Source organism: Dermochelys coriacea, chromosome 3 (assembly GCF_009764565.3).
Source record: "Dermochelys coriacea isolate rDerCor1 chromosome 3, rDerCor1.pri.v4, whole genome shotgun sequence".
In the NCBI taxonomy this organism is placed as follows: Eukaryota; Metazoa; Chordata; order Testudines; family Dermochelyidae; genus Dermochelys; species Dermochelys coriacea.
This window is the reverse complement of record NC_050070.1, coordinates 157677638-157705598: the sequence shown is the minus strand read 5'-3', so window position 1 is coordinate 157705598 and position 27961 is coordinate 157677638. Positions and strand designations below refer to the sequence as shown.

Genomic DNA, 27961 nt, shown 5'->3' with positions numbered 1-27961 from the left:
TGTTGTCAGAAGGGGGTCACGGTGCAATGAAGTTTGGTCTAGAGCAGCAAGTGACTGTGGGAAGAACACGCTCATTGCCCTGCTGGCTACTGGGAGGAGAGAACACACAGCATTGTTTAAAAACTTTCACTCCAGGAGGGCTTTAGCTGACAGAGGTTACTCACATCATGGCAAATAGCTCCCAAGGGAGACTCACATCTCTAGCTGATTTAATGCACAGTGACATGCGCATAATTAGCAAGTACATCCTCTTAGCAGGGGTTAAGACAATTAGGCACCCCGGCTCTCCATACAGAGAGAATCTCTGTGCATGGATCACCACACCTGTCCCCACACTGCCCCAGGCCCTGCAGAGAACCCTTCTTAGATCCGAGGGTCTGCACACAGTTGGAGGGGCTGAGGTAGGATGGGGAGAAACACACACACAAACACACCAACCTTGTGGGAACTCTGCTCAGAACATGACACAGCTAGGACAACATTCTTTTCTGAATGGGACGCCTTCTGATCAGGGTGCTAGAGGAAGCTACTGACAGGGAGTCAGGAAGAGCAGCCAGGGGGCCAGGAGGCAGTGTAGAGGAACAGAGACTGCAGCAGTGGCTTTTTATCTCTGGTGACTGTCAAGGGATTTGCTGGTCCCGAGGGTGGAACCATCTGCCTATTCTGTAGGAGGAGGGAGGATAGAAACCCACGATGGAGCAATTTGACAGGAAACACTGTAAGGGGATCCTTACTGAGAATTCCTCCCACCTGGCTTTCCTGCAGGAGAGGAGGAGCTGACCCTATCATTTTTACAGGGATGTATTCATTTGCTGTTATCTCTCACACAGTACCACAGGTCCCATACTGCTCTCATTAAAAGTCAATGGCAAAATACCCATTGACCTCAATGGGTGCAGGATTGGGCTTCTTGCCTGAACATTACTCCTGAGAGAGGAGGAAGATCTTTCTCCAGAATGGAGCTTGGTGGTCTCAGCATCAGAGCTGGAATCCCTAGACTCCATGAAATCTCAGGCTCCAATCACAGCAGGGGGACTCAGCCCGTTCTTGGCCTGAAGTAGATACAGTAAGTTGAGTGCATGCCATGTGGATTTTTCAGATGGGATATTTAAAAATATCAAATCTTTTCTCCTCTACATGGATAGCAAAGGCCTGATTTTCAATGCTTAGGTGGCTTGGAATATGTCCAACTGCAGGCACACTTCCTGCTATTGCACCTTCAAATCCCCAAATACACGCAGGCAGTCACAGTAGATACACACAGATTAGGTCTTTGCTTGCCACTCTCAGTGCCGAAAAACAGACCCTCAAGATCTCATGACATTTTTTGGAATGGGGCTTCCCTGGTTCTCTACGGTCACAACTTTCTCTCTCTGCCCTGTTGTGCAATGTTGTGTGTGCTGTTTGATACCCTGTCTTGCATCCCCCTCCCGACCCCGAGATGGACTCATTTCAGTGGTACGGTGTGTAGCATCTGTTTATGTGGATAGCATTCCCATCCTGCTCCTAACACAGCAATCGCTGTGTCCAAACATACCCCTTTCCTTGGCTTTGTCTTTATTGTTCATTTAACTGACAATATAATCTCACGATGAGCTTGGCTGTTCCTGTCTCTGCAGGACCACTTTGTTCCTATCCTTAATTCTCTTCTGCTTCAGAGATACTCTGGAATTACAGTGTTTATGCTCCATAATTAGAGCTGATGGAACCCCACCTGGTCTGGCTGCTAACATCAGTTAGCAAAGAGCTCTGCATCTTTAAGTGGGGTTCTACAACAGGACACCAGAGTAAGGCAGCTGAACCCTATATGCCTGTCCCAGCATCCTGTCCAGTTCCACAGCCTCTATTCACGTGATTAGTTCCATTGAGGTTAGTGGAACTAATGGGAAGAAGAGGATGAGCAGGACTCATGGTGCATTGTTTGTAATTGCTTTGGCAATCTTGGGATGAAGGCTGCTCTATGAACATGAATTATTATTCTTAATGGCATGTACTTCAGATTATTCACTGAAATAAATAATAATAATTATTACACTGGATAGCAGATATGAATATTGCTATAGTGCTATCGGAGAAGATTATTTACTGGTCACCCCCCTCCCTCACGCCCCAAACACCCAAATATCTGTATTTCCTGTTTAATGGTGCTTCTACTAATGATAATTCTGCCCTGTATAGTTTGTACTTCTGTAATTCTATTATAAAATTTTGTATCAGGATAGAATAGAGAAATTTTTTTTTAAAAAAAAGAACAAAAATCAATTTAATTTGCTAAGAAAAACTTCATGAACCTCTGGCTCAAAATTAAGATCTGATTTTTACAAACAACAAAAACCTTCTCTTGTTTCAAAAATGCCTTTAAATTTTTTTCAGGCTCTAAAAGCATAGGGTAGGTGCTGTATAACAGAATTATGTTTCTGAGATGAAGCAATTTAATAATTAAAACAGCATATATGAAATATAAATGAGATATTAATAAATTAAATTAAATGAAGGCTGCTGAAAGCCAATTGCCTTATAAAAGATCTGTTATGGCTAAACTAATGAGATGTATAAAGATTAATTCAGATCCCTGTTACAGGAGGGGATTATAAATTGCTAAAATGCCACACCAGGTTACTAGGTTGTTATTGAAACTTGTGAAATACATTTAGAAGAGCCTATTAATATTAACAGTTAATGAAAAATTAGCTTCCTTGGTACATTTTAGTTCTAATCTCATTAAATGTTCCAGTTTACAAGGCATTAGAGGTCTCAGACTGTATTGATCTGCAGAGGTTATAGACTATGATGTTTTATGAGCCGTGAGTTACAGTCAAAAGCAAAACATTAAGGAATTTATTTTTATTGTAAATATTCTTGGGTTTGATTCTTTGTAGGATTGTCTTCGCTGCAGGAACCACTGGGTGAAGGTCTATGGCCTACGTTATATGGGAGGTCAGACTAGATGAACACAATGGTCTCTTCTGGACGTGGAATCTATCATTCTCATTGTAGCAATGTACATGGACCATGGAGAGAGGAGAAAAGGTTGCAGGAGAGAAGAGTTTAGAGGAGAAACTGGGAAGTCAGTCTGTGTGCACATGGCTAGGAATGTTAAGGTGTGGCTGGAGTAATTCTATAAACAGTTGCTTTAATGAACAGCCAGGTTAGTTTAATAAGAACAGAATCCTCAAGTTATTATTCAGCACACGGTACATGAAATGCTCACACAGTATAGAATCCCAGGGAATCTAAAAATGACCTAATATACCAATATTCAAGGCATTTTTTTCTAATGTGCATAACTGACAAAAAAAATCCAGGTCTAGACCAGGCCATACTGAGAAAACACAACTACCAGGCCACACATAGTGAGAAAGATTCACAGAGTTTATTCTGCAACATGAGTTCAAGGTGAGGCACCTTCAGAGTGGCCTTCTTACCATATAGATGTATGATAATCCCATTGGTTTCTGGGCAGCCTTGGAAAGTGAGACCCTGATCCCTATGGCAGCATGGATCTCTAAAGGCCCCTACTGCTCATTCCTGGCTCAGTGCCCTCATGGAGACATGGGGGAATGGCCAAAAGTATAGACCAGGTATTTGCATGAACTAACCCTGAGAGTGGCAGAATTAATTTACTGCGGGAAATCTCGATGGACTTCTAAGGAACAAAGCTGCAAAGAGCCCGCAACTCACGCCCCAGCAACATCCACCTAAAACCCATGGATGCCATATGCCCCACAAGATTTGTTCACAGGATTTTGTGAGGTCAGAGGGAGGGGAAGATGAGGCCTCATTATCTCAGTCCCAAAGAACCAGATTTTCCACTCCTTTGGTCCCCTCTGTGGGAAATAGAGGAGTGCTAGGATCATGCATGGAATATACAAGAGAGACCTAATCCAGGCCTGATCTTTGCATTAAAACACTGAATAACTGATTATTGCATGGCTATATTATTATTTCTAGTGCAGTAGCTCCTAAACTCCCACGTGAGGAATCAGGCTCCTTTGTAATAGGCACAGTATAAACAAATGACATAAAGACAGTCCCTGCCCCAGCCAGCTCACAATCTGAAAATTGGACATGAAACAGGTGATGTCTTGCATTATCCTTTAATTTTGGAACTATTTGTACTACGCAGTACTGCTCAGTATTACACAAGAACCAGAAAACATTTACTCACAGGCAAGAGTTATTTGCCCTGGTTTCTTTTAGTTTAATGAACAACCACCAGGTTGCAGCTCTGAAGCGACTGTAGTTTTCAAAGTTGCCTTCTATAAATGTCAGAACACTTGATAAGATCATTTCTGAAATTCAGATTGCAATTTCTGGGTCTGTATAGGTGGGTTTCCTCTTGCCCCCTTTGTTCTCTCTGCCATCACCTCCACATCCTTTATGCCAGTCACATCAGAAAAGCCAAGACTGGGTGAGCATCCATCTCATCCTTAGAGGTGCTCCATCCATGCCAGGGTTGAGGCTCATGGGCAGAGCTGTATAGGAAATGGTTGCACTGCTGCATCCTGTATTGCTCTTTGTTCAGTGTGTAAAGAATATACTGTAAACATCCCAGTGTTTTGGTACCTTTCCTTAGCACCATCTTTGTGTAACATACTGAAGTTCCTGAGATCTGCACCTACCTTCATAGCCAAGAAGGGAGAATTGAGTGCAGCACCTGCGACTCACAGTCAGTCTTCCTCCACCTCCTCCTCCTCCTCATCATCATGATACTTGTCCCACACGCCATAGATGTGGACTTTGGAGGTGGATGTAAGCTCATTATCATCCAAGCACAGATATTTCAGAGACAGGGTGTTTTCAATGAGTTGGATGAGCTCCTGCTCAGAGTTGTTAGTGATGCCATTGTGTTCAAGGCTATGCAATAGGAAGAAAGAGGAAAGACTCGGAATCAGAGAGCTTGAAAACCTAATTGCTGCCTGAAATCACTGAAATCATTATGAAAATGAAGAATTATGGAGTGCATTACGGTTTTATAAACAACCCACCCGGGACTCTTTATGGCATCAACAAAATGAAAAGGAAAAAGAATGGAGCCTGGACATACATTAGCTTCTCAAGACGGCTCTCCTTATCTTTCAGGGCAGAGCACAAGGCTTTCACTCCACCATCTCCGAGGTGATTAAAGCTCAGGTCAAGCCAAATCAGGGTGTTCTTCTGGGAAAACAGAGAGGTGATGGCAGGAACACAGTCTTCTGTGAGTGCAGCACTTGATAAGCTGAAATAACCATGAAAGAAAAGTTGGACTGATGTGTGTCCTCTACTCAGCTCTCAGAGACTGGGTGCAGAAGGCCTCCACTTCGCCCTGCCTCCCCCACCCTATCCCGCCATGCCCTATCCCCAGAATCCTTCTGCCAGGAGGGAGGCAGCCTTGGCCAGGAAAAGAGCTCCTGTGCACACAGCAAATTCTCTGCTGGCCATTGTTCAGCTCTTCATTTCTTAGACTATGGCCCCAATCCTGGAAACACTCAGAGTAGCCATTACCTAAGCCCACAGGAGGGATTCTCCTGTCGCTGTAGTTAATCCACCTCCCCGATAGGCAGTAGCAACGTTGATGGAAAAATTCTTCCATTGACCTAGCACTGTCTATACTGGGGGTTAGGTCAGCTTAACTATATTGCTCAGGGGTGGAGGAGGTGTGGATTTTTCACATCCCTGAGAGACATAGTTAAGACAACAATTTTCTAGTGTAGACCAGGCCACAGGCACATGCTTACCTTGCCTACCAAGAGCAGTCCCATTTAAATGGATGGTAAATTTAAGCACACGAACAAATATTTGCAGGACCAGGGCCTATGTTAGTAACTGTGCTTTGAAGCCAATGGATACCACCCTACGCACTAGTTACAGTGCCTCGTTTTCCATATCAACAGTTACACCAGAGCATCTCTCTCCAAATGTACCTCAGTTTTTCTAGGCAGCAACCTTTATTCTTCAGGCATATTGCAAGTAGTTTAACTCCTTCATCCCCCACGGGGTTGCTCTGCAGGTCCAAGGAGATTGCCGTGTTGCAGAGGAATAGCGAGCAGATATTAGCCATGCTCTCCTGAGTTATGCTGCAAGAGCGAAGGCTTTAAAAAGAAACATACAAGGAGAAAAGATTAAACAAGCCCTGGACTGAAAGACAGCTATAGACAGAGGTAGTCCAGACTTCAAACTGGAGAGGGATGACTGCTGTAGCAGATATTTTGAACTTACATGGACACATATTTTTAGACCCCCTACCAACCCCTGGATGTCTCATTATGAACAACTCGAGTAATTCCCACTGGCGAGTATTTACTGTGTAAGACCTTCATAAAAGTCAAACTGGGGGCTAGATCCTTAGCTGGTGTAAAGGTCAGCCCTCAGAAACATCTAGTATGGGTCACTGCCAGAGTTAGGCTACTGAACCAAATGGAGAACTGGTCTGGTCCTAGTAATTCTGGCAGATTCCTATGTTCCTATCCTGGATACCAGGAAGACGCCTTAGAAGATTCTGATCACCTCAGGCACTGAAGCTGATAATCAGTACTGTTCAGATTTTCACATATTGTTTTCATCAGCTCATCATTGATGGAATTTTCATCCAGGCACAGAGCTAGCGGAGTGAATGTGGAGGTGACCCACAAGGTGAGCTCAAGAAAACACTCTTCAGGGAGACAGGCGAGGACAGCACTAGTGGAAAAAGCAGATTTTAACAATAAAACAACAACTTTTTTCCCCACCAGTAGCACTTCCCATCTGAGGATTTCTAAACACTCTGCCAAAGTGCATACTAGCTGGGGAAACAGAGGCACAAAGCAGTTAAGGCCAAAATATTCAAAATTGGCCACTTGTTTTGGATGCCCAATTTGGAACACTAGGGGCCGAATTTTCAGAGCAGCCAAGCACCCACAGCTCTTATTCACGTCAACTGGAGTTATAGGCACTTGGCTCCTCTGAAAATCAGGCCCTAAGGGCATCTCAATCTGAGCACCCAAAAATTGAGCCTCCAAAAATTATAGGACACTTCTGAAAATCTTGGCATAAGTGAAAGCCCATAGTCACACAGATAGTATAGCAGAGTGAGGAAGAGAACGCATAGAGGAAGAGCCAACATGATGCATGATCCTCCTTCAAGGATCTGTATAGAGCGGCCCTCCCTTGTCAAGATACGCATCATCTCCTTTCCCTCCACTTCACTAATTAAACTGCCTTTGTCCATCCACCTCAAACAATCACCTCCATGCCATTCAGTTCCCTGAACTCATGCTAGGCCCCTGCCGTCTCCATTTTCAAGTCCCTCTTACAACACACCAACCACACTGCTTTTAGCAAATCTTACTGATTTGTACAGAAAATCCATTTTGTTATCCCCATTCCCTGACCTCTGTCTACTTGTTTGTCTGCCCTTAGTCTGTGAGCTCCTCTTGTATGTCTAGAAAGCACCTAGCACAAGAGGTGGGAGAATAATGGATTTTCTGGTTCACTGGCATTTCCAAAAAACTGGGAAAAAAATTAGTTTCAGATAAAGCCAAAAATAAAATTTTTAGCAAACTGAAAAGCTGGAAAAAATTATTTCAGGTTGAACAATTATTTCAGGTTTCATTCAGCCCAAAATGAAACATTTTGTTTTGTTTTTGAGCATTTAACATATTTTAAAAAATAATATTAAAAGGAAATTTGAATTGAAAAGCTGTTTTAAACCAAAAAAATTAAACATTTTGTTTAGAAAAGGTTGAAACAAAATATGTCAAAATGAATTGATGAAATGTTTCCATGTCTCCAAATCTGTGTTTTCTGCCAAAAAAAAGTTTTGTTCAAACAATTTCTCCCAGCTCTACCTAGCACATCATGGGCACTCTTGTAAACAAATAATAATAATAATAATAATCATCATCTCACCAAGGAAAATAACTAAACAAACATTTTTCCTTTCTGCTCTGCCATTATTTCAGAGATGGGACTGAACTGCAAAATTTGGATCTAGATGTTCCCAAAGTTTGTGGCATTCCTGATCCTGGATTCAGGTTTACTTAATATAGTGATGGGCACAAATCATGAAGTTTGGAACCAGGTTTGAAATTCCCTGAAGTTCATGCATGGGTTTGATTCGAGTCCTTCTATAGTTTATTTTTTCCTTACAACAATATATTGTTTATTCTCATTTGGATCTGGTATCTGTCCCTTTGTGGGTAAATATATTCAGGGGCTTCTATCTTATTACAGTGAATTACTGAAAATATTTCAAGAGCCATGAAAAAGGGGAAGGGAATATTTACATGCAGTCCTTTTTCTTTTGCTTCTTCTCTCCAGTTTTCCTTATTAAACATGGCCAGGGAAAACACTTTTTCTGTGCCTCATTCTTTCCCTTTCTCTTTTTATTCTTCTTTTTCGTTTGGAGTCTGGATAAAAGAAAGTGAAAAAGATTACATTACAACTATAGAAAAGAGGTGCTAAAAGAATTACTGCATGGCTTTTCCATTTCTTCTTCCACAGTAATTTCCATATCAATTAACAGCTCTGAGATAATCTGGTGAAAGAGGCAGTAGAAATGACATTATTTTATCAACTATTATTCATAACAATAACCTTACTTTGACTCAAGTTACAAATCTAAACAAGCACAGTGTCTGCAAATCCTAGGGTATGATGCTTCTGTGTACGCAGCCCCAAAATCATACTACCCTTTTCCATCACATCGCATTGCAAACTCATGTCTAAATTGCTCTCCTTTCCCTCTCAAGTCTCTTTTAGCATTACCATTTCCCACCCACTGAATATCTCTGTTTCAGATTATTTCCCCCAGATGTATTCATTTGCATGTTTTCAAATAGAATCTCACTTGGTTACGTTTTGTCAATGTTTCTAATCTCTCTAGATCTACATTTATGTATCCCTAGACCAAATACCAACCAGCCAACCCAGTATTGCTCAGATGAAGTTAAAGTTGAAAGTACATATAAGATCCTTGTTAAATGTGTCAATGCCTCAAGTTCTTTAGGGGCCTAATCTGCACCTCTGGTGTCTGGGAAGACATGCCAGTGGTAATGCTGTGCCCCTGGGTGTCATTATTTAGATCTTCTGAAGAACCTAACAAAGATCATTGCAGACCAATCGTCCCGGTCAGGTATTTTTACTTTAATGTTAAACAACCTTTCAGACATGACTGTAAATTCAGAAATCTGGTTCTATGCACCACATCTCAACTAGATGACTCCAAAAAACATAACTGTCTCCCACTTGATGTTCTCAAGCTAGAGGTGAAAATACTACAATGCTACTTTTGGCAGCAAAACTCCCATTTGGCAACAAAATTAAGCCACCTGATTCATAGATATCAAGGTCAGAAGGGACCACTATGATCATCTATTCTGACTTCCTGCACAATGCAGGCCACAGAATCTCACCCAGCCAATTCCTGCGATAAACCTCTCACCTATGTCTAAGCTGTTGAAGTCCTCAAATCATGGTTTAAAGACTTCAAGGGGCAGAGAATCCTCCAGCAAGTGACCCGTGCCCCATGCTACAGAGGAAGGTGAAAAACCTCCAGGGCTTCTTCCAATCTGCCCTGGAGGAAAATTCCTTCCCGACCCCAAATATGGCAATCAGCTGAACCCTGAGCATATGGACAAGATTCACCAGCCAGATACCCAGGAAAGAATTTTCTGTAGTAACTCAGATCCCACCCCATCTAACATCCCATCACAGGCCATTGGGCCTATTTACCATGAATATTTAAAGATCAATTAATTGCCAAAATCATATTATCCCATCATACCATCTCCTCCATAAACTTATCTAGTTTAATCTTAAAGCCAGATAGGTCTTTTGCCCCCACTGCTTCCCTTGGAAGGCTATTCCAAAACTTCACTCCTCTGATGGTTAGAAACCTTCGTCTAATTTCAAGTCTAAACTTCCCGATGACCAGTTTATATCCATTTGTTCTTGTTGGCATAGAGCTTTTTGCGGCAAAGTTAGGGTGACAAAGCAACAGTGTAGACACTGCATTTGTTAAGTCACTGTAACTGACCTCCAGGACCTCCCACAATACCTGCCGTGACCACTCTGCTCACTGTTTTGAATGCCGCTGTCCTGTATCCAGCTACACAGGCATGCGCCCCTCCCCTTTCAAAACCCTGGGGAAGTGTTGACATTCCTCAGCGTGGAGAGCTCACATAGCTACTGTCCGGCAGCTGAGCATGCTGGCTCCTGGCAGCAAACGCATTCATGCCTGGACTACAGGGAAAGGGTAGATCATCTTGGTCTGTGGGAAGAGGAAGCTGTGGGAGAACTTGGAGGGAATCACAAAATCATTAATGTAGAATCCTGCTCTCCCCAGCTCTAGGAACGCTGCAGCAAGGAAGGCAGGGCAGGCTATTGCTGCGGGGCGGGGGGGGGGGGATACAGCTGTGCAGCACTGTGGAGGGTGGCGGAGGCTGATGTGGGAGGGAGGTGCAAACCCTTCCCAAAGCACCCTGCGGCCAGACGCACAGTGGGATAGCTACCCACAGTGCGCTGCTTTCTGTGTCGATGCAAGAGCTGCTAGTGTGGATGCACTCCGCCTCAAGGAGCATAGTGTAGACGTGCAACAGCAGTTTAATTAAAGCAGTGGCTTTATGTTGGCATAACTTGTGTTGAAAAAACTGTGTAATAGATTCATAGATACTAAGGTCAGAAGGGACCATTCTGATCATCTAGTCCGACCTCCTGCACAGCGCAGGCCACAGAATCTCACCCACCCACTCCTATGAAAAACCTCACCCATGTCTGAGCTATTGAATCATGGTTCAAAGACTTCAAGGAGCAGAGAAGCCTCCCTCAAGTCAACCATGCCCCATGCTACAGAGGAAGGCGAAAAACCTCCAGGGCCTCTCCAATCTGCCCTGGAGGAAAATTCCTTCCCGACCCCAAATATGGCGATCAGCTAAACCCTGAGCATATGGGCAAGATTCACCAGCCAGATACTACAGAAAATTCTTTCCTGGGTAACTCAGATCCCATCCATCTAATATCCCATCTCAGGGGATTTGGCCTATTTACCCTGAATATTTAAAGATCAATTACTTACCAAAATCCCATTATCCCATCTCCTCCATAAACTTATCAAGTAGAATCTTAAAACCAGATAGATCTTTTGCCCCCACTGCTTCCCTTGGAAGGTTATTCCAAAACTTCACTCCTCTGATGGTTAAAAACCTTCGTCTGATTTCAAGTTTAAACTTCCTGGTGGCCAGTTTATACCCATTTGTTCTTATATCAACATTGGTGCTGAGCTTAAATAATTCCTCTCCCTCTCCTGTATTTATCCCTCTGATATATTTATAGAGAGCAATTATATCTCCCCTCAACCTTCTTTTAGTTAGGCTAAACAAGCCAAGCTCCGTAAGTCTCCTTTCATAAGACAAGTTTTCCATTTCTCGGATCATCCTAGTAGCCCTTCTCTGTACCTGTTCCAGTTTGAATTCATCCTTTTTAAACATGGGAGACCAGAACTGCACACAGTATTCTAGGTGAGGTCTCACCAGTGCCTTGTATAACGGTACTAAAACCTCCTTATCCCTACTGGAAATGCCTCTCCTGATGCATCCCAAAACCGCATTAGCTTTTTTCACAGCCATATCACATTGGCAGCTCATAGTCATCCTACGATCAACCAATACTCCAAGGTCCTTCTCCTCTTCCCTTACTTGTAATTGATGCGTCCCCAATTTATAACTAAAATTCTTGTTATTCATCCCTAAATGCATAATCTTACACTTCTCACTATTAAATTTCATCCTATTACTATTACTCCAGTTTACAAGGTCATCCAGATCCTCCTGCAGAATATCCCGATCCTTCTCCGAATTGGCAATACCTCCCAGCTTTGTATCATCTGCAAACTTTATTAGCACACTCCCACTTTTTGTGCCAAGGTCAGTAATAAAAAGATTAAATAAGATTGGTCCCAAAACCGATCCCTGAGGAACTCCACTGGTAACCTCCCTCCAACCTGACAGTTCGCCTTTCAGTAGGACCCGTTGCAGTCTCCCCTTTAACCAATTCCTTATCCACCTTTTGATGTTCATATTGATCCCCATCTTCTCCAATTTAACTAATAATTCCCCATGTGGCACGGTATCAAATGCCTTACTGAAATCTAGGTAAATTAGATCCACTGCATTTCCTTTATCTAAAAAATCTGTTACCTTTTCAAAAAAGGAGATTAGGTTGGTTTGGCACGATCTACCTTTTGTAAAACCATGTTGTATTTTGTCCCATTTACCATTGACTTCAATGTCCTTAACTACTTTCTCCTTCAAAATTTTTTCCAGGACCTTGCATACTACAGATGTCAAACTAACTGGCCTGTAGTTACCCGGATCACTTTTTTTTCCCTTTCTTAAAAATAGGAACTATATTAGCAATTCTCCAATCATTCGGTACTACTCCTGAGTTTACAGATTCATTAAAAATTCTTGCTAATGGGCTTGCAATTTCAGGCGCCAATTCCTTTAATATTCTTGGATGAAGATTATCTGGGCCCCCCCAATTTAGTCCCATTAAGCTGTTTCAGTTTCGCTTCTACCTCAGATATGTTAATATCTGCCTCTATATCCTCATTCCCATTTGTCATGCTACCATTATCCCTAAGGTCCTCTTTAGCCTTATTAAAGACTGAGGCAAAGTATTTGTTTAGATATTGGGCCATGCCTAGATTATCTTTAACCTCCACTCCATCCTCAGTGTTAAGCGGCCCCACTTCTTCTTTCTTAGTTTTCTTCTTATTTATATGGCTATAGAACCTTTTACTATTGGTTTTAATTCCCTTTGCAAGGTCCAACTCTACTCGACTTTTAGCCCGTCTCACTTTATCCCTACATGTTCTGACCTCAATTAGGTAGCTTTCCTTGCTGATCCCTCCCATCTTCCACTCCCTGTATGCTTTCTGCTTCTTCTTAATCACCTCTCTAAGATGCTTGCTCATCCAGCTTGGTCTACAACTCCTTCCTATGAATTTTTTCCCGTTTCTTGGGATACAGGCTTCCGATAGCTTCTGCAGCTTTGATTTAAAGTAATCCCAGGCCTCCTCTACCTTCAGATCCATAAGTTCTTCAGTCCAATCCACTTCCCTAACTAATTTCCTTAATTTTTGAAAGTCAGCCCTTTTGAAATCAAAAACCCTAGTTGCAGATTTTTGTTAATCCTTCCATTTAGTTTGAACTGAATTAGCTCATGATCACTTGAGCCAAGATTGTCCCCTACAACCATTTCTTCTATGAGGTCCTCGCTACTCACCAAAATTAAATCTAAAATGGCATCTCCTCTAGTCGGTTCAGCAACTACTTGATGAAGGAATCCATCAGCTATCGCATCCAGGAAAATCTGAGCCCTATTATTACTAGCACTGGTCCTCCAGTCTATATCTGGGAAGTTAAAGTCTCCCATGATCACGCAGTTTCCATTAGTATTTACTTGATTAAAGACATTAAAAAGGGCTCTATCCATATCCAAATTAGATCCCGGAGGTCTATAGCACACCCCAAACACTATCGTAGGAGAGGCTTTACTAGTTTTCTTCCCCAATGTAATTTTTGCCCACACGGACTCTGTCTTATCCATTGCATCGCTTCTTATTTCTTTACATTCTACCTCATCATTGATATACAGTGCTACTCCACCCCCTTTACCTTTATTTCTGTCTTTCCTAAACAGCACATACCCTTCAATACCTGTAGTCCAGTCATGACTACTATTCCACCATGTTTCTGTTATCCCTATAATATCTGGTTTCACTTCCTGCACCAGTAGCTCTAGTTCCTCCATTTTGTTACCTAGGCTCCTCGCATTGGTGTATAAACATCTTAATTTTCGCTCTTTGGCCTCGCTCACATTTTGTACCCTATTAGGCACAGTCATTCTACAGCCAGTATAACCTATTAGACTAGTATCCACACCGCCCTCGCTCCTTATATACATTCTCCTACCCACGGCCGTATCCTTTCTTACTTCGTCTTCTTCCCTCTCAATGCTAAAATCTGGCGTGGAGATTTCCTGGACATCTCCCATCCATCTCCCCCTAATTCCTAGTTTAAAGCTCTCTTAATCAGTTGTGCCAGCCTCGATCCTAGAAGTCTATTTCCTTCCCTACTCAGATGAAGTCCATCCCGAGAGAACTGTCCTCTGTCCGTGAATGCCTCCCAGTGGCCATACATCCCAAAGCCCTCCTTATAGCACCACTGCCTAAGCCATCTGTTGACAGTCATAATCTTGTCACACCTTTGTTGCCCTTCTCTAGGAACAGGAAGGATCCCACTAAAGATCACCTGAGCCTCAATTTCCTTAAGCGTCTTCCCCAGCCTAGCATAGTCTCCCTTAATACTTTCCAGCGAGAATCTAGCCGTATCATTTGTTCCCACATGAAGGATAATTAGGGGATTCTTTCCCGCTCCCTTTAGGATCCTTTTCAACCTCAGGTCTACATCCCGTATCTTAGCACCCGGAAGACAGCACACAGTAGACAAGGCCTGAGTAAATGGATACAAATGGAGTTTGAGAGACTGTCTGATCTCTCCCTCCCTCATCCCCTGTTCTTTATAGCTATTTATTCTGCAGCATTTTCCTGTGCTAGTTCTTTTTCCCTTTTCTTTGGGAATTAAATGAGTTCCAGAGTCTGAGAGTGCTGAGACCTGGAAATAAATGGAGGGTTGCCATGACAACAATTAGCCAGGAAAAGCAGGAATTAATTGCCCTGATTTGATCCTGAAAAAATACACGAGGCTTGATGAGGAAAGTGGAGTCTAGGCCAATGAGGGCAGGGGTATGTTGTAGTCTGAAACAGGGGTGCCTTATGTATGAGGGTCAGGCTCAAGTCTGTGAACTGGGACTGCTACCTTATGAACTAAAACCAGGATAATCAGACCAGGAAGTTGAGAGCAGGATACTGGAACTTTTAGGCAGTCCATTTACATGCTGAATGCTACAGGCATTCTGAATCTGGATGCTGCCTCTGTTAACCCTCATGTTCTGAGACCAAATCTGAGATGATTGCACACTGAAACGCCTGGCTGTGAAATCCAAATTTCAATCTCTCCATTTGTTTAGGCTTTGGCTATGTGCTGTCTTAGTTCAGGGAAGAACTAAAAATATATGTAAACCCTCTATAAAGAAAGCTCCTGTGACGTTGTTTTATTAAAGCTAGATCCACTTCTTGATGTCCCAGTGACACTCCCCCATGCTACATATGATTTCAACAAGAGACAAACGAAGACGAATCAATTAAAATGTACCTGTTGCCACTCTTCTCATCCTTTGCCTCATATCCAAAGTGTATTTCATCCTCCTCATACCTTCGAAATAAGAGGAATTTTCTCGGGCTACGGTAAGTAGCAAGATGTTGGCAGATGTCCTGGAAAGCCTGGAGTCTGGGGTTCTCAATGTTGAAGCTTGGCAGAAAATAAAATTGAATCAAACCATCTGTAAACACCTTCCTGACCCTCACAAGATGACCTGCCTCTGTCCTTAGTATGAAATTGAAATAAATGGATGCTTATCATCAGGAAGAACCTGGCTCAGTTTCTATGAGAGGAAGGATATGGTGAGTCTGTCTGATAACTTGAAATTACAAATGTCCATTTACCCCACTGATTCCAGTCTGCAGTCCGAGTCCAGAAGACTATTCTTCAGGCTATTTACAAATTCCTCGCTTCCCTGAATCTTGTTCACATCAAGGGCGACAATGCCAGGGTGAGCTGGAATAACGTGGTCACAAATTGCAATGGCAGTGTCTTCAGGAAGGTTATCTAAAGTAATTCTGTAAGCAGAATGAGATCACCTTACTTAGAGGTTTTAACAGAGTAGGAAAATAAAATGAGATGTCAGGGCAAAACCAGACTGGTCTCCACTTGGCTAATACAAAACTGAATGGTTTTACTGCTCAGACATGACCAGCAAAGGAATAGGCAGGAGTGGAGGGGAGGGGAATTGGGCTAATGGCCTTCAAAAAAAATTTTTTATATATGAAAGAAACCCATATGGCATTTTGAAATGAAAAATGTTTTTTTCTGTTATGACATCAAAATTTAGATCTTGTCCACCCAATTCTTCCTTTAAGATTCTATGGTCAACTGGAGTGCTGTTAGCCGTACGCCATTAAAGACACCATGCAAGTGAAAACTCATTGAGAGAGGAAGTGACTTTTTTTAAAATTCAGGTTAATAAAAGTACAGACTTTTAACTAACAGCTATTTAATTCAAACCCAGAGACACATGCACAAGCAAACTTCTCTTTGTTAATACCACAGTCCCACCAAGCAAGGGCTGAAAGGAATCACTATTCATATCTCTGAGACCTCCAATGGGTCATCCACCAAAACCTGAGAAGAACTAGATTTGATATTTGGATATTTCCAAAATAAATGCAAGCATAGGAAAAAAAATCCAAATGCACTTTTTTGGAAAAATAGTGGGCAAAAAAGGGCACAAGTCAAATTTTTCTTTTCCTTTTCAAGAAGGTCACCTCTAACACCATCATATGCATTCACTACAAAAACAAATAAAACAAAATGATGACTTAGAATACCACTTCTTTTAGAAACAACAAATCCTGCATCTTGGCAGGTGGCTAGACTAGATGACCCTTGAGGTCCTTTCTAAACCTACAGTTCTATGATTCTTTACATTGCTCTGCTATTCAAAACAGCTCTGTGATCTTGATGAGACCAACACTAGCTAGGCATGACATTCACCCCTGTGCATAGGAATGAGGAGGTGCACCGGATTCATGCTGGTTCCCTGCATGGGGTGGGAATTTCACTAAGTGAACACGCAGCAAGCTATGACACAGCAACTCTACCCCACCAGGGCACCTTACATTTGAGGAAAGCCATTAGAAATGCTGATCCTTATCAAGTTGTGATGCACTGGCAGAATTAAGATGGGGTTGTCAACTGGGACTAGTGCCTGATAAACTTTGTCATGAACTAGGCATCTCATTAAAATACAGAGATGATGATAACATGTAGCACTTACATATATGGAGCTTTCCATCATGAACACACTTCACAGGCATTCATCTTCATGACAGATCCATCTCATGTTACAGATAAATCAAAATGGCGACAGTGAGGTTAAGCAACTTGCCCAGGGCCCCTCGCAGTGATTCAGCAGCAGCGCTGGGATCAGAACTCAGGAGTTCACTGGGTGAAATTCTCCCCTGTGCAGAGGGCCAGCATAAGGTCTACACCTCAAGTAAATCCTATCTAAACCCACCAAAATAAGGCTTAAGTGGAACTACATGGTGCACTAATCTAGGGCTGTCCCTTTGCATACAGAGGTGAGTTTATCATAGAAATGGAGGACTGGAAGGGACCTCAATAGGTCACCTAGTCCAGTCCCCTGCACTAAGGTAGGACTAAGTCTTATCTAGACCATCCATGACAAGTGTTTGTCTATCCTGTTCTTAAAAATCTCCAATGATGGAAATTCCACATCCTCCTTAGGCAATTTATTCTAGAGCTCAACTACCCGTACAGTTAGCAAGTTTCTCTTCATGTTTAACCTAAATCTCCCCTGCTGCAATTTAAGCCTATTACTTCTTGTCCTGTCCTTAGTGGTAAAGGAGAACAATTTATCACCCTCCTCTTTATAACACTTTTACATACTTGAAGGGTGTTATGTCCCCCTCTCAGCCTTCTCTTCTTGAGACTAAACAAGCCCATTTCTTTTTCAAACTTTCCTCATAGGCCATGTTTTCTAGACCCTGAATCGTTTTTGTTGCTCTCCTCTGGACTGTCTCCAGTTTGTCCACATCTTTCCCAAAGTATGGTGACCAGAACTGGACACAATACTACAACTGAGTCTTTATCAGTGCTGAGTAGAGTGGAAGAATTATTTTTTGTGTCTTGCTTACAACAGTCCTGCAAATACATCCCAGAATTATGTTCACTTTTTTTGCAGCAGTATTACATTGTTGACCCGTATTTAGTTTGCGATCCACTATAATCCCCAGATCCTTTTTTTGCAGTGTTCCTTCCTAGGCAATCATTTCCCCTATAACTGATTATTCCTGCCTAAGTGCAGTACTTTGCATGTGTCCTTATTGAATTTCATCCTATTTATTTCAGACCATTACTTCAGTTTGTCAAGATCAAATTGAATTCTAAACCTGTCCTCCAAAGCACTTGCACCCCTCCCAGCTTGGAATTGTCCATAAACTTTATAAGTGTACTCCATTATCCAAATCAATTATGAAGATACTGAATAGAACCAGACTTAGGACAAATCCCTGCAGGACCCCACTTGATATGCTCTTCCAGCTTGATTGTGAACCATTGATTGTGAACCACTGATGAATGAGTACGCTTTTCTAACCAGTTGTGCACCCACCCCCAGCCAGCTCCATTTAGGCTGTATTTCCCTAGTTTGTTTATGAGAAAGTCATGTGAGACAGCATCAAAAGACTTATTAAAGTCAAGATATATCACATCTACAGCTTTCCCCCATCCATAAAGCTTGTTACCCTGTCAAAGAAGGATATTAGGTTAGTTTGACATGATTTGCTCTTGACAAATCCACGTTGACTGTTACTTATCACATTATTTTCTAGATGTTTGCAAATTGATTGTTTCTTTGCTCATCATTCTGGGTACTGAAGATAAGATGACTGATCTACAATTCCCTGGGTTGTCCTTATTCCCCTTTTTGTGGATTAGCACTATATTTGCCCTTTTCCAGTCCTCTGGGATCTATCCTGTCTTCCACAAATTCTCAAAGATAATTGCTAATGGCTCAGAGATCTCTTTAGTGCTGTAGGACGTATTTCATCAGGCCCTTTCAACTTGAAGCCATTTAAGAGCTTGTCTTCACATACAGTGCACTGATGTAGCATTTTAGTGAAGATGCTACTATGCCAACAGGAGAGCTTCTTCTGTTGGTGTCATTAACCCACCTGCCAAGAGGCAGTAGCTATGTCAACAGGAGAAGCTATCCCGTTGACATAGTGCTGTCAACATGGGGAGTTAGGTTCATATAACTGTGTTGCTCAGGAGTGTAGATTTTTCACACTCTGACCAATGTAATTATACTGATATAGACCTGTAGTGTAGACCTGGCCTAAATTGTCTAAGTAATTCTTAACTTGTTCATTCCTATTTTAGCCTGAGATTCTACCCCATTTACACTGATGTTCCTTAGGTTAATCATCCAATCACTGCTAACCTTTTTGTTGAAAACTGAAACAAAACAAAACAAAAAAGGCATTTAACACTTCAGCCATTGCTGTATTTTCTGTTATTATCTTTCCTTCCTCGTTGAGTAATTAAGCTACCCTGTCCTTGGTCTTCTTCTGGCTTCTCAAGTAGTTACCCCAGTTTAATCTCGTTTTTTGCCTTGGCCTTTCTAATTTTGTTCCTTACATTCTTGAGTTTTAATTTTATATTCATCTTTCATAATTGACCAAGTTTCCACTTTTTGTATAACACTTTTGAGTTTCAGGTTGCTGAAGATCTGGTTAAGCCAGAGCAGCCTCTTATCTTGCTTCCTATCTCTTCTATGCACTGGGATAGTTTGCTCGTGTCCTTAATAATGTCTCTTCAAAAAGCCGGTTTCAGAGTAGCAGCCGTGTTAGTCTGTATTCGCAAAAAGAAAAGGAGTACGGTGCCACAAGTACTCCTTTTCTTTTTTCAAAAAGCCGCTAACTCTCCTGTACTTTTTTCCCTTTAGACTTGCTTCCCATGGGATCTCACCTACCAATTCTCTGAGTTTTCTAACATCTGCCTTCTTATAGTCCATTGTCTTTATTCTGCTGTTTGCCCTTCCATCATTCTTAGAATCATGAATTTAATTTCATGATCACTTTTATCCCACATGAGCGTGAAAGGGACAACATATGGAAAGGCTAGGTCCTACTATCCACTGCTGAACTGGAAAGTATACTATTGATGGCCTCTCTTTCAACTCTCTTGACATCAGATATCAAAGGAGCACAACTATCCTGCTCTGGCTGACTTTTATAGAAATAGCATATGATTCTACTTTCACTGTCCAAAACCACATTGCAGTGTTTGTTGCTAATGATTTCTCTCTCTAGATTGTCTCTTGGAGTGAGCAAGACAAATAGTCGTATTTACGTGCAAGGGTCCCTTTCACAGCTTGCTTCCACTGTAAAATACATTACATCTTCTTCTTCTTCGTGCTCCACATACAGTCTGGTCATTCTAAGCTTTTGTGAAAGGTAAGCACACACTTTGTGTACCGTAGACAATGAGATTCCAGAGGCATTCAAACTGTAGGGAAAAAAACAGATTTAGCAGTGTTAGTATTTATATCGGAGGCTACAGGAGTAGATGCTCTGCTAATCAGGAAGACCATTCAGCACAGAGATGGATGTTATCACAGGAATGATTGCAATAGACTCCCATGGAGTTTTGGTCTAGAGTACAATATGTAGTAGTCTTATATTAGATACAGAAAATATCAGAGTGAAGGAGCACTGCACAGTATTTAGTTTATTAATTAACAATTGGATCTGGGCTGAGTAGAGAGACTGAGGAGCTGATGATACCCCATGATGGGACCAGAAGAGGCAGGTGCCCTGGTCAGGGTAAGGGATTGGGAGGAGGAGGACATGGAACTTGGGGGTTACAGAAAAGGAGCAGGAGGCTAGGCATTGGAGCTGCAGTGCTATTTGGGAAGAGAGAAGGGTAAGGCTGGGAAGGAAAGGAGGAGGATTTGGTTGGGCTGGGATGAAGGACGAGCAGTGGAGACAAGTGAAGAGAAGAAGGCGGCAGATATTTGAATATGTTTGGATATGGGTCTTAATATGAAGCTCTCTGAAGAGAGACTAAAAATGACACTGAGGCTTTCCATGCTTACTGTCTCTCAATGAATATGTCTACACTGCAGCTGGGAGTGTTTCTCTCAGCCCAGGTAGACAGACACATGCTAGCTTTTCTCAAGCTAGCATGCCAAAAATAGCAATGTGACATTGGCACATAGGTGGCGGCATGAGCTAGTCCCCCAAGTATGGGCCCAGAGAGGCAGCGGGCTTGGATACTTTACTAATATTAGCACAGGAGCACGAGCAGAGCTGGTGTGTTGTCTGGATGTTTCCAATTCCAAAGTGGACATACCCAAGGAGTCCAGATGCAGGGAGGCGCTGTTTAACTGTAAACCCTGAAACCTCAGCTTATGCTGTGAGGTTCCTTGCTGGCTCATATATAACGGCAAGTAACAAGGATTTTTCAGGCCAAATTTTGCCCTGTGTTTCACCTTAACAACATTATTGAGCCCGATTCTGACCTCACTTATAGCAGTGTAACTCCACTGGCTTCTGTGAAGTTACTCCTTGTTCACACTGAGACAAGTGAGATCAGAATATTGTGAACTCCGCTAAAGTTTGGTCACATTGATGGTACTTACTAGATCTGTCTGCATTTCCCTAACAACGGAACCAGTTTGATCACGTCTCTCTCTTTCAGACCGGCCAATTTCAGCTGACTGAATTCCTTGGCATGCTGCAGACTGTATAGTATCACCTGTTGGTCATCCTGCCCTAGATTGTTCTCCAGGAAGACCACTTCCTTGATCTCCTCCAAAGCACTTATGACAAACTCCTCATCCTGAATCTCAAACAAACAATGCAACAGCTCCAGGAGATGGTTTTGCTCGCCCTGTTCCTGGCAAATAAGAAATGCCTTCTTAGTCCATTTCAGCAGCTCATCCTTTGAAATGCCCATGCAGGTTTCATAGTACCTTTTCAAAGGCTTTAGTGACTTGTCGTTGTTCAATCCAAACAGAAAGCGAACAGTTAAGATCAAATGGCTTTTATTCTCCACAAAGGCTTCTTTCAGGAGCTCAGAAGCTTTCTCCTTGTTCCAGAAGGTGAACAAGGCGGCAAACAGCTCCTGAACCGTCAAATGGACAAAGCTATAGATAGTTTCCACAAAAATGTCTGCCTGCAGCAATTCCGTGAGGAAAGTTGATGGACCTTTTGACACCTCCAAGTTACACTTTCTCAGGGTGCTCTCATCAAATAGCACTTTCTGGTCCCTCACACCAGCATAGGCCAATGATCCAAGGTTGTGAAAAAGGTCTTGCGTGGATGTCTGTGGACGACCATGGGACTGCAATAAAGTGGCTACAAAATAGGTAAATATTTCGGTGGTTGTGCTCACCTTCTGATCGAGCGCTTTGCTATACCTCAATTGAAGGCTCAGGGTTGTACAGACAATCCAGCAGATGAGGGGGATGAAACACATGGTGAACACTACATCATTTTCTTGGATATAACTGTAGGCAAAGGCTGCTTTCTCTTCATCTTTGAAAAACTTCTTGAAAAACTCCTTTCTGTCTTCCTCCAAGAAGCCCACAATCTCTGCCCAGAGGTCGCCTTGCATTTGGGTCTCCAGCATTCCTACGGCTAATGGTCTTGTTGTGACAAGAAAGCATGCTTCTGAAAGGCTCTTGCTGCTGAGGAGACTTTCTACCACAGCTGCTGCTGTTGAGTGAGGTGTGTTCAAATCACAGGATAAGCTTTTACTTTTATCAAAATCCTCAGGAAACCTGAGTTCATCAAAGCCATCGATGACAAACAAGACTTTATCTGGGCAAGACAAAATTTCCCCTATCTCTGGCTTTGGATGTCCCCAGTTTTGTAAAATTAATTGAGCTAGGCTCAGTTTTTCTGTTCTTTGGTTCAGCTCCCTGCAGCTCCAATGAAAAATATAATCAAATCTGCCCTGGTAAAGCCTGCCAGATGACCAATCGTACATAATTTTGCTAACTGTAGCGGTCTTTCCAATCCCTGCTATTCCTTGTAAGATCACTTTTCTGGTTATTGTGCCATCTGATAATGTGTCAAAAAGATGTTCCACATTAACATGGGAATCCGCAAAGCTTCTCGGCTTCCTCATGATCTCCATGTGTCTTTTTCCTCTAGACAATAGCTCATGTTCTTTATCTTCTGCTTGATGGTGTTTTTTTACTATAAAGAGCTTTGTGTAGCGGTCTTCCAAAGACACCCATTCTCCTGGCCTGGAATTATAATCCTTCACTCTTCTAAATTTTTCCTTCACAGAGGCCACATAGTTCGCTCTGTGGTCTGGAAAAGAGAAGAGAACAGTTTATCAGTATTCTAGTCTATTTAAGAACATATCCTTAAATATATCAATATGACAGAAACAGTCATTTTTAGAGGACATTTTACAGTAAAGATGGCCTAATCTGCAAAGCTCAGATGTGGATCCAATTTCCTTACAGTTCAGAGATCTTCCCAAAATCCATTTCAGATTTACACCTAGACAAACTGTACTGTGCAAATACCTGGCACATCTGGGTCCAGTGGAACTCTCTTAGAGAAAAGCCATTTTGTTTCCATTGAACCACTTCAGTCTAAGAGGAAGTTTCAGTTTAAGCAGACTTGGGAGCTGCACATTTTGATGTATTCTGACCTTCCATTTTACTTTACTGTAAATGGCGTTGCACTGAATTCAAGAACATTCACACATGTGCCACTGTATTTCATATCACTTTCTTGGTCCTTGGTGTTAAAACAAAAATAGGCTAGTGCACGAACTGCTGGGGCAGTGACTTACCGATATCAGGGGGCTTTACAGAAACAGGTCTGGTTTTCCATACTGAAAGAAAAGACACTTTATCATGTCTTGATTCCTGGACATGCTCTCAACAGAGTATATATGTCATATCTATGATAACTCTATAATGGTACAGACATATGGGTCCAGAGCCACAGCTGTGTCTAAAAATACACAGTGCAATCCAGCAAGGAGTTTGTCATGCTGGCCCTTAAGGGCATCTTCAATTAGGGATTGTTAGAGTTCAAGGAAGCCCCAGCCACAACGTTCGTTAGCAGCCAGGAGCAGAGGTAGCCTAGGAGCCACTATTGCATTCTGATACCTCCATCGTCATCACAGCATCAGAGCACCTTCCAGTAGTGCATTGAGATGACTAACATCTCCCATGTGTGGTTCGTTCTCTCTCTCTCTCATCTTCTCTCAAGGGGGAAGTTGGATGTGCAGTGGAGTGTTTTGTTTTGGGGGATTTGTTTTTTTTAAACACAGACATTGCTATGTGTTTATATTGGAGAAGGCAAGGCTCTGTGCCCCTGAAGGATCACCCTACACCAGGACAATCTCCTGTGGCTTTAGGGCCACCTTGCACCAGGACTGCAATGCCACGGGGTTGCCACAGAATCCAGCTCCTACCTTTTATCTCTATCTATACTTACAGACAGAGACTAGATATAATCACCACCCACCTTCAGCTGACTTTCTTCTCAACCTTTCAGCCAGATACTTATCATTGATTTGATCCAGCACGTTTATCACCACCTCCACAGCATACTCCTCTTGGTAGTATCTAATCAGCAGATCAACCATGTCTGTTACATCAGCTTTCTCCAGACGTCCCTTGGGAATGTTTGCATAGCCTTTCCTCAGTTCAGTGTCACCAAGTTTCAATTTAAACTTCTTTCTCTGTTCCTCTACCAGCTCCTCCAAGATCATCAGTAGGATGTCTTGGTATGTTTTCGTCATTGCACCCAATGAAGGTCAGTTGCCTTAAAGAAAATAAGGTAATTGAAAAAAAAAAATAACCCACATAATAGTGTTACCTAGCAAGCTGATGAAGGCTACAATCATCCTGATGAGTCACATTAGAAATAAACAGATCCTCAGCTGGCCTAAATCTCTGTGGACTTTAGTGTAGCTATGCCCATTTACACAAGTCAGGGACTGTCCCTGAATGCACGGAATGCACCACAAAGTGCAGTATACACAATCATCCAAATGGTGCCATAACACATGGGAGATCTGAATGGTTTTGGAGGCTCAGTGGTATGTCACATATCCTGGGGCACAACAAAATGGGGAAGCCCAGGAACATTAGAAAGGGAGCAAAAGCATGATGTGGAATCTCCATCCTTAGAGATTTTTAAGGCCCGGCTTGACAAAGCCCTGGCTGGGATGATTTAGTTGGGGATTAGGTCCTGCTTTGAGCAGGGAGTTGGACTAGTTGACTTCCTGAGGTCTCTTCCAACCCTAATCATCTATGATCCAACGATACCTGCTAGCCCCAGCCTGCAAAGAGAGTCAAGCCTGTAGGGGACTGTTTCAAAGGGAGAACTGATTTACTGCACCAGGTTCAGGTGGTTCTCATACTATCCAAATCAATTGGCTTATACCTCCTTTTGGGGATGGCAGTGTGATCTAATGGTTAGAGGATGGGTCCAGGAGTCAGGAGACCTGACTTTTAGTTGAGATTCTGCTACTGGTTTAACATGGGAGCCTGGGCCAGTCAGATAAACTCTGTACCTCCGTCTGTAAAATCGGGATAATAATCCTTACCTACCTTTGTAAAGTGCTATGAGATCTTTGGTTGAGAAGCTCTGTGTATAAGTGTTAAGTATGATTACTAAGGATACGATTCTGTCATGAAGGTCATGGATACCATGACTTTCTGGGACCTCCGGGACTTCTTCTGGGGCAGGGCCGCAGCAACTGTCAGCCTCAGGGCTGCCAGAGCAGTGGCCCCAGGGTTAAGCAGCAACCGGGATTGGGTCAGCCCCCATAGTGCTGGAGCAGTGGCTGTCAGCCCCTGCCACAAGAGCAGCGGCAAGGCTGGAGCAGATGGCCAGTGGTCAGCCCCAGGGCCAGCAGAGCAGTGACCCTTGGACCACCAGAGCAGCTAGTTGGCCCCAGGCCCCCGGAGCAGTGGCCCCAGGGATGAAGCAGTGGCTGGGGTTGGTTAAGCCTGCTTTGGGCTGGAGTAGAGGTGGGGCAAGGGAGATTTAGGTTAGCTGTTAGGAGAACTTTCTAACAATAAGGATAGTAAGTTCTGGAATACGCTTCCAAGGGAAGTTGTGGAATCGCCTTCCTTGGAGATTTTTAAGAACAGGTTGTTCAAACACCCGTAAGAGATGGTCTAAGGTTTACTTGGTCCTGCCTCAGGACAGGGGGGCTGGACTTGAGGGCCTCTTGAGGTCCCTTCCAACCCTTCATTTGTATGACTCTATGGTCAGAGTGAACAGAGAAACCTGGTTTTACTTTAGGTTGTATGCCCAAAAATAAATCATGAGTGCTTTGGGTTCAGGGTTTAGTTTATCTAAACCACCAGTCCTACGGCCTCAGATCAGGTTCTGATTGTGTCCTGTTTCTATAAGAAAGAAAAGAGGCTGTGTTGAATTCTTATAATCCATGGGGAGCTTAGTCACTCCTTTAAAAATCTGATTGGGGCCAGAGGGGGAAATTACAGCTGAGATAATACAGCAAGATTCACACACAACTCACTGGAGAGAACCAGGAGGTGCATCCAAGAAACAGCCACTTACTGTACAGGTCACAAGATGTGTGTTTTCATCACCGGAAAGAACGCCAAATGAAAATGAAATTTGCCAGCTCAGCAAGCGTTGAGTTTTATTTCCTCAGAATAACAAAGCTGAAGATGCATTCTCCTCTCATGCTGCTGGCAATCAGGAATAATTCCACTGAAGTCAATAGGTTACGTGAGTGTAAAACCAGTGGGAGCGAGAGAAGAGTCAGGCCCAAAGTGTTTCAGGCAGCTGGCTCAGTGCTGGGAAAGGTAAAAAGACAGTTTGTGAGGCAAAACAACAAATCCTTAATTCTAGAGAGTTGTTGAAAGATGGATAAACATGATCATTTCCTAGATTTCATATGGTTAGTAGAATTAATGCAAGTAGCAATAAGAATAATTATATTCATTTATACTGAAAAGGGATCTTAATACAGAGTAAATGAAAGAATAAAAATGTTAAATAAATCACTTTGTTTTCCATCCAGCCATCCCACCTCTGAGGAGTCCCTCAGCAGCCAAGCTGTATCTTTGTACTCATATTCTAGAAAAGTATTCAGAGCATGCACTATTATAAAGCCTAGCAGCTAGGGCACAGGCCTTAAAGCAGGACTGGGGGGGGGAGGGGGGTATGAGAGTGGAGAATAGGGTGACCAAATGTTCCAATTTTATAGTGACAGTCCCGATATTTGGGACTTTTTTTTTTTTTTTTTTAATATGGGCTCCTATTACACCCCTCCCCCCCAGTCCCGATTTTTCACACTTGCTATCTGGTTACCCTAGTGGAGAAGGATATATTGGCCAAAACCCACCTAGGGGTAGTTTAACAGACCAAGGACACTACAGCAAAGGCCCTGCCTAGACAGAATCAAAACCCAGGATCTGAACATCCCCATTCTCTGACGAGGTTTGGATCTGCAGCTGAACTTTGTAGCTCAAACCCATCCCCAGTTTTTACCTTCTCTTACGCAAGTTACTGATGCTGTTAAACACAGAAAGCACAGCACATTTTGAAAAGCACAAACGCACTACATCTCGGGAAAGCCGCATCTTCACTGAAATGCACCAAAGCCAGAAACTTAGTTCTGATTCTACATTCCCTACCTTCTCAATGGAATGAGAATTCTAACCGGAACTGGAAACGATCAAGCTCTGCTCTCTAAAGGATCTTAAGGCTGTTAGAAGCATTTTAAGAAAAAGATGAGATCTCAGACCCCCTGCTTTGCTTGGATCTAATCTCACTTCTGCACAAGCCAGACAGAAAATTTACAAATTTACCTTTCGAACTTCCTTCAGCATGGGAAGAGCAAGCGACTCGTGTGCGAAATCCTTACCCAGCCCAAACAAACAAAGATTTCCCAGGCCGTCTGTCCACATCAGTAAGTTTTGTTATGCTCCCCTCTCCCCCCTCTTTAGGAGCCTGTTTTCCTTTCTCTTCCAGTTTCACTTTCAACCCTTGCACCATCTGCTGGCTGCCTTCTGCCACATTGCAGAGCCTCTTGTCAGCTGAACACCCGGAAGTCTGTTTATTTCAAATGTATTTTGTGGCTGGCTACAAATTTTAGTTATTTGGGGCCAAGTGGGAGAGTGAATTTAAAAGCCAGAGGGTCAATGTAAAAACTGCTGTGCCAGCAGTCACCTGTCTTTCAAAATCTAGGGGCTGCAGCCTGGGAGCCCCTGCTGATCACAT

The 27961-nt window shown here is 42.7% G+C and overlaps 1 protein-coding gene across 5 annotated transcripts; it reads right to left on the bottom strand.

Moving 5' to 3' along the window:
* Positions 1-27788, bottom strand: LOC119854045 (NACHT, LRR and PYD domains-containing protein 3-like). Of its 5 annotated transcripts, XM_043511643.1 has the most exons (14): positions 27550-27772; positions 26291-26532; positions 24221-24520; positions 23538-23579; positions 21364-23044; positions 20073-20228; positions 15584-15757; positions 15234-15389; positions 8244-8366; positions 6487-6657; positions 5904-6071; positions 5048-5218; positions 4623-4857; positions 1-1052 (listed from the first exon to the last, which is right to left on the bottom strand). In XM_043511643.1, exons 3-13 carry the CDS (start codon positions 24495-24497, stop codon positions 4671-4673), a joined length of 3306 nt encoding a protein of 1101 aa, XP_043367578.1. In that variant the 5' UTR covers positions 24498-24520; positions 26291-26532; positions 27550-27772; the 3' UTR covers positions 1-1052; positions 4623-4670. The 5 variants fall into 5 exon arrangements, with proteins under 5 accessions (XP_043367578.1, XP_043367577.1, XP_038253826.1 ...); XM_043511642.1 differs by lacking the exon at positions 1-1052 and having other exon boundaries at positions 4082-4857; positions 26250-26532; XM_038397898.1 differs by lacking the exon at positions 1-1052 and having other exon boundaries at positions 4082-4857; positions 27550-27771.
* Between the last annotated feature and the right edge of the window lie 173 nt (positions 27789-27961).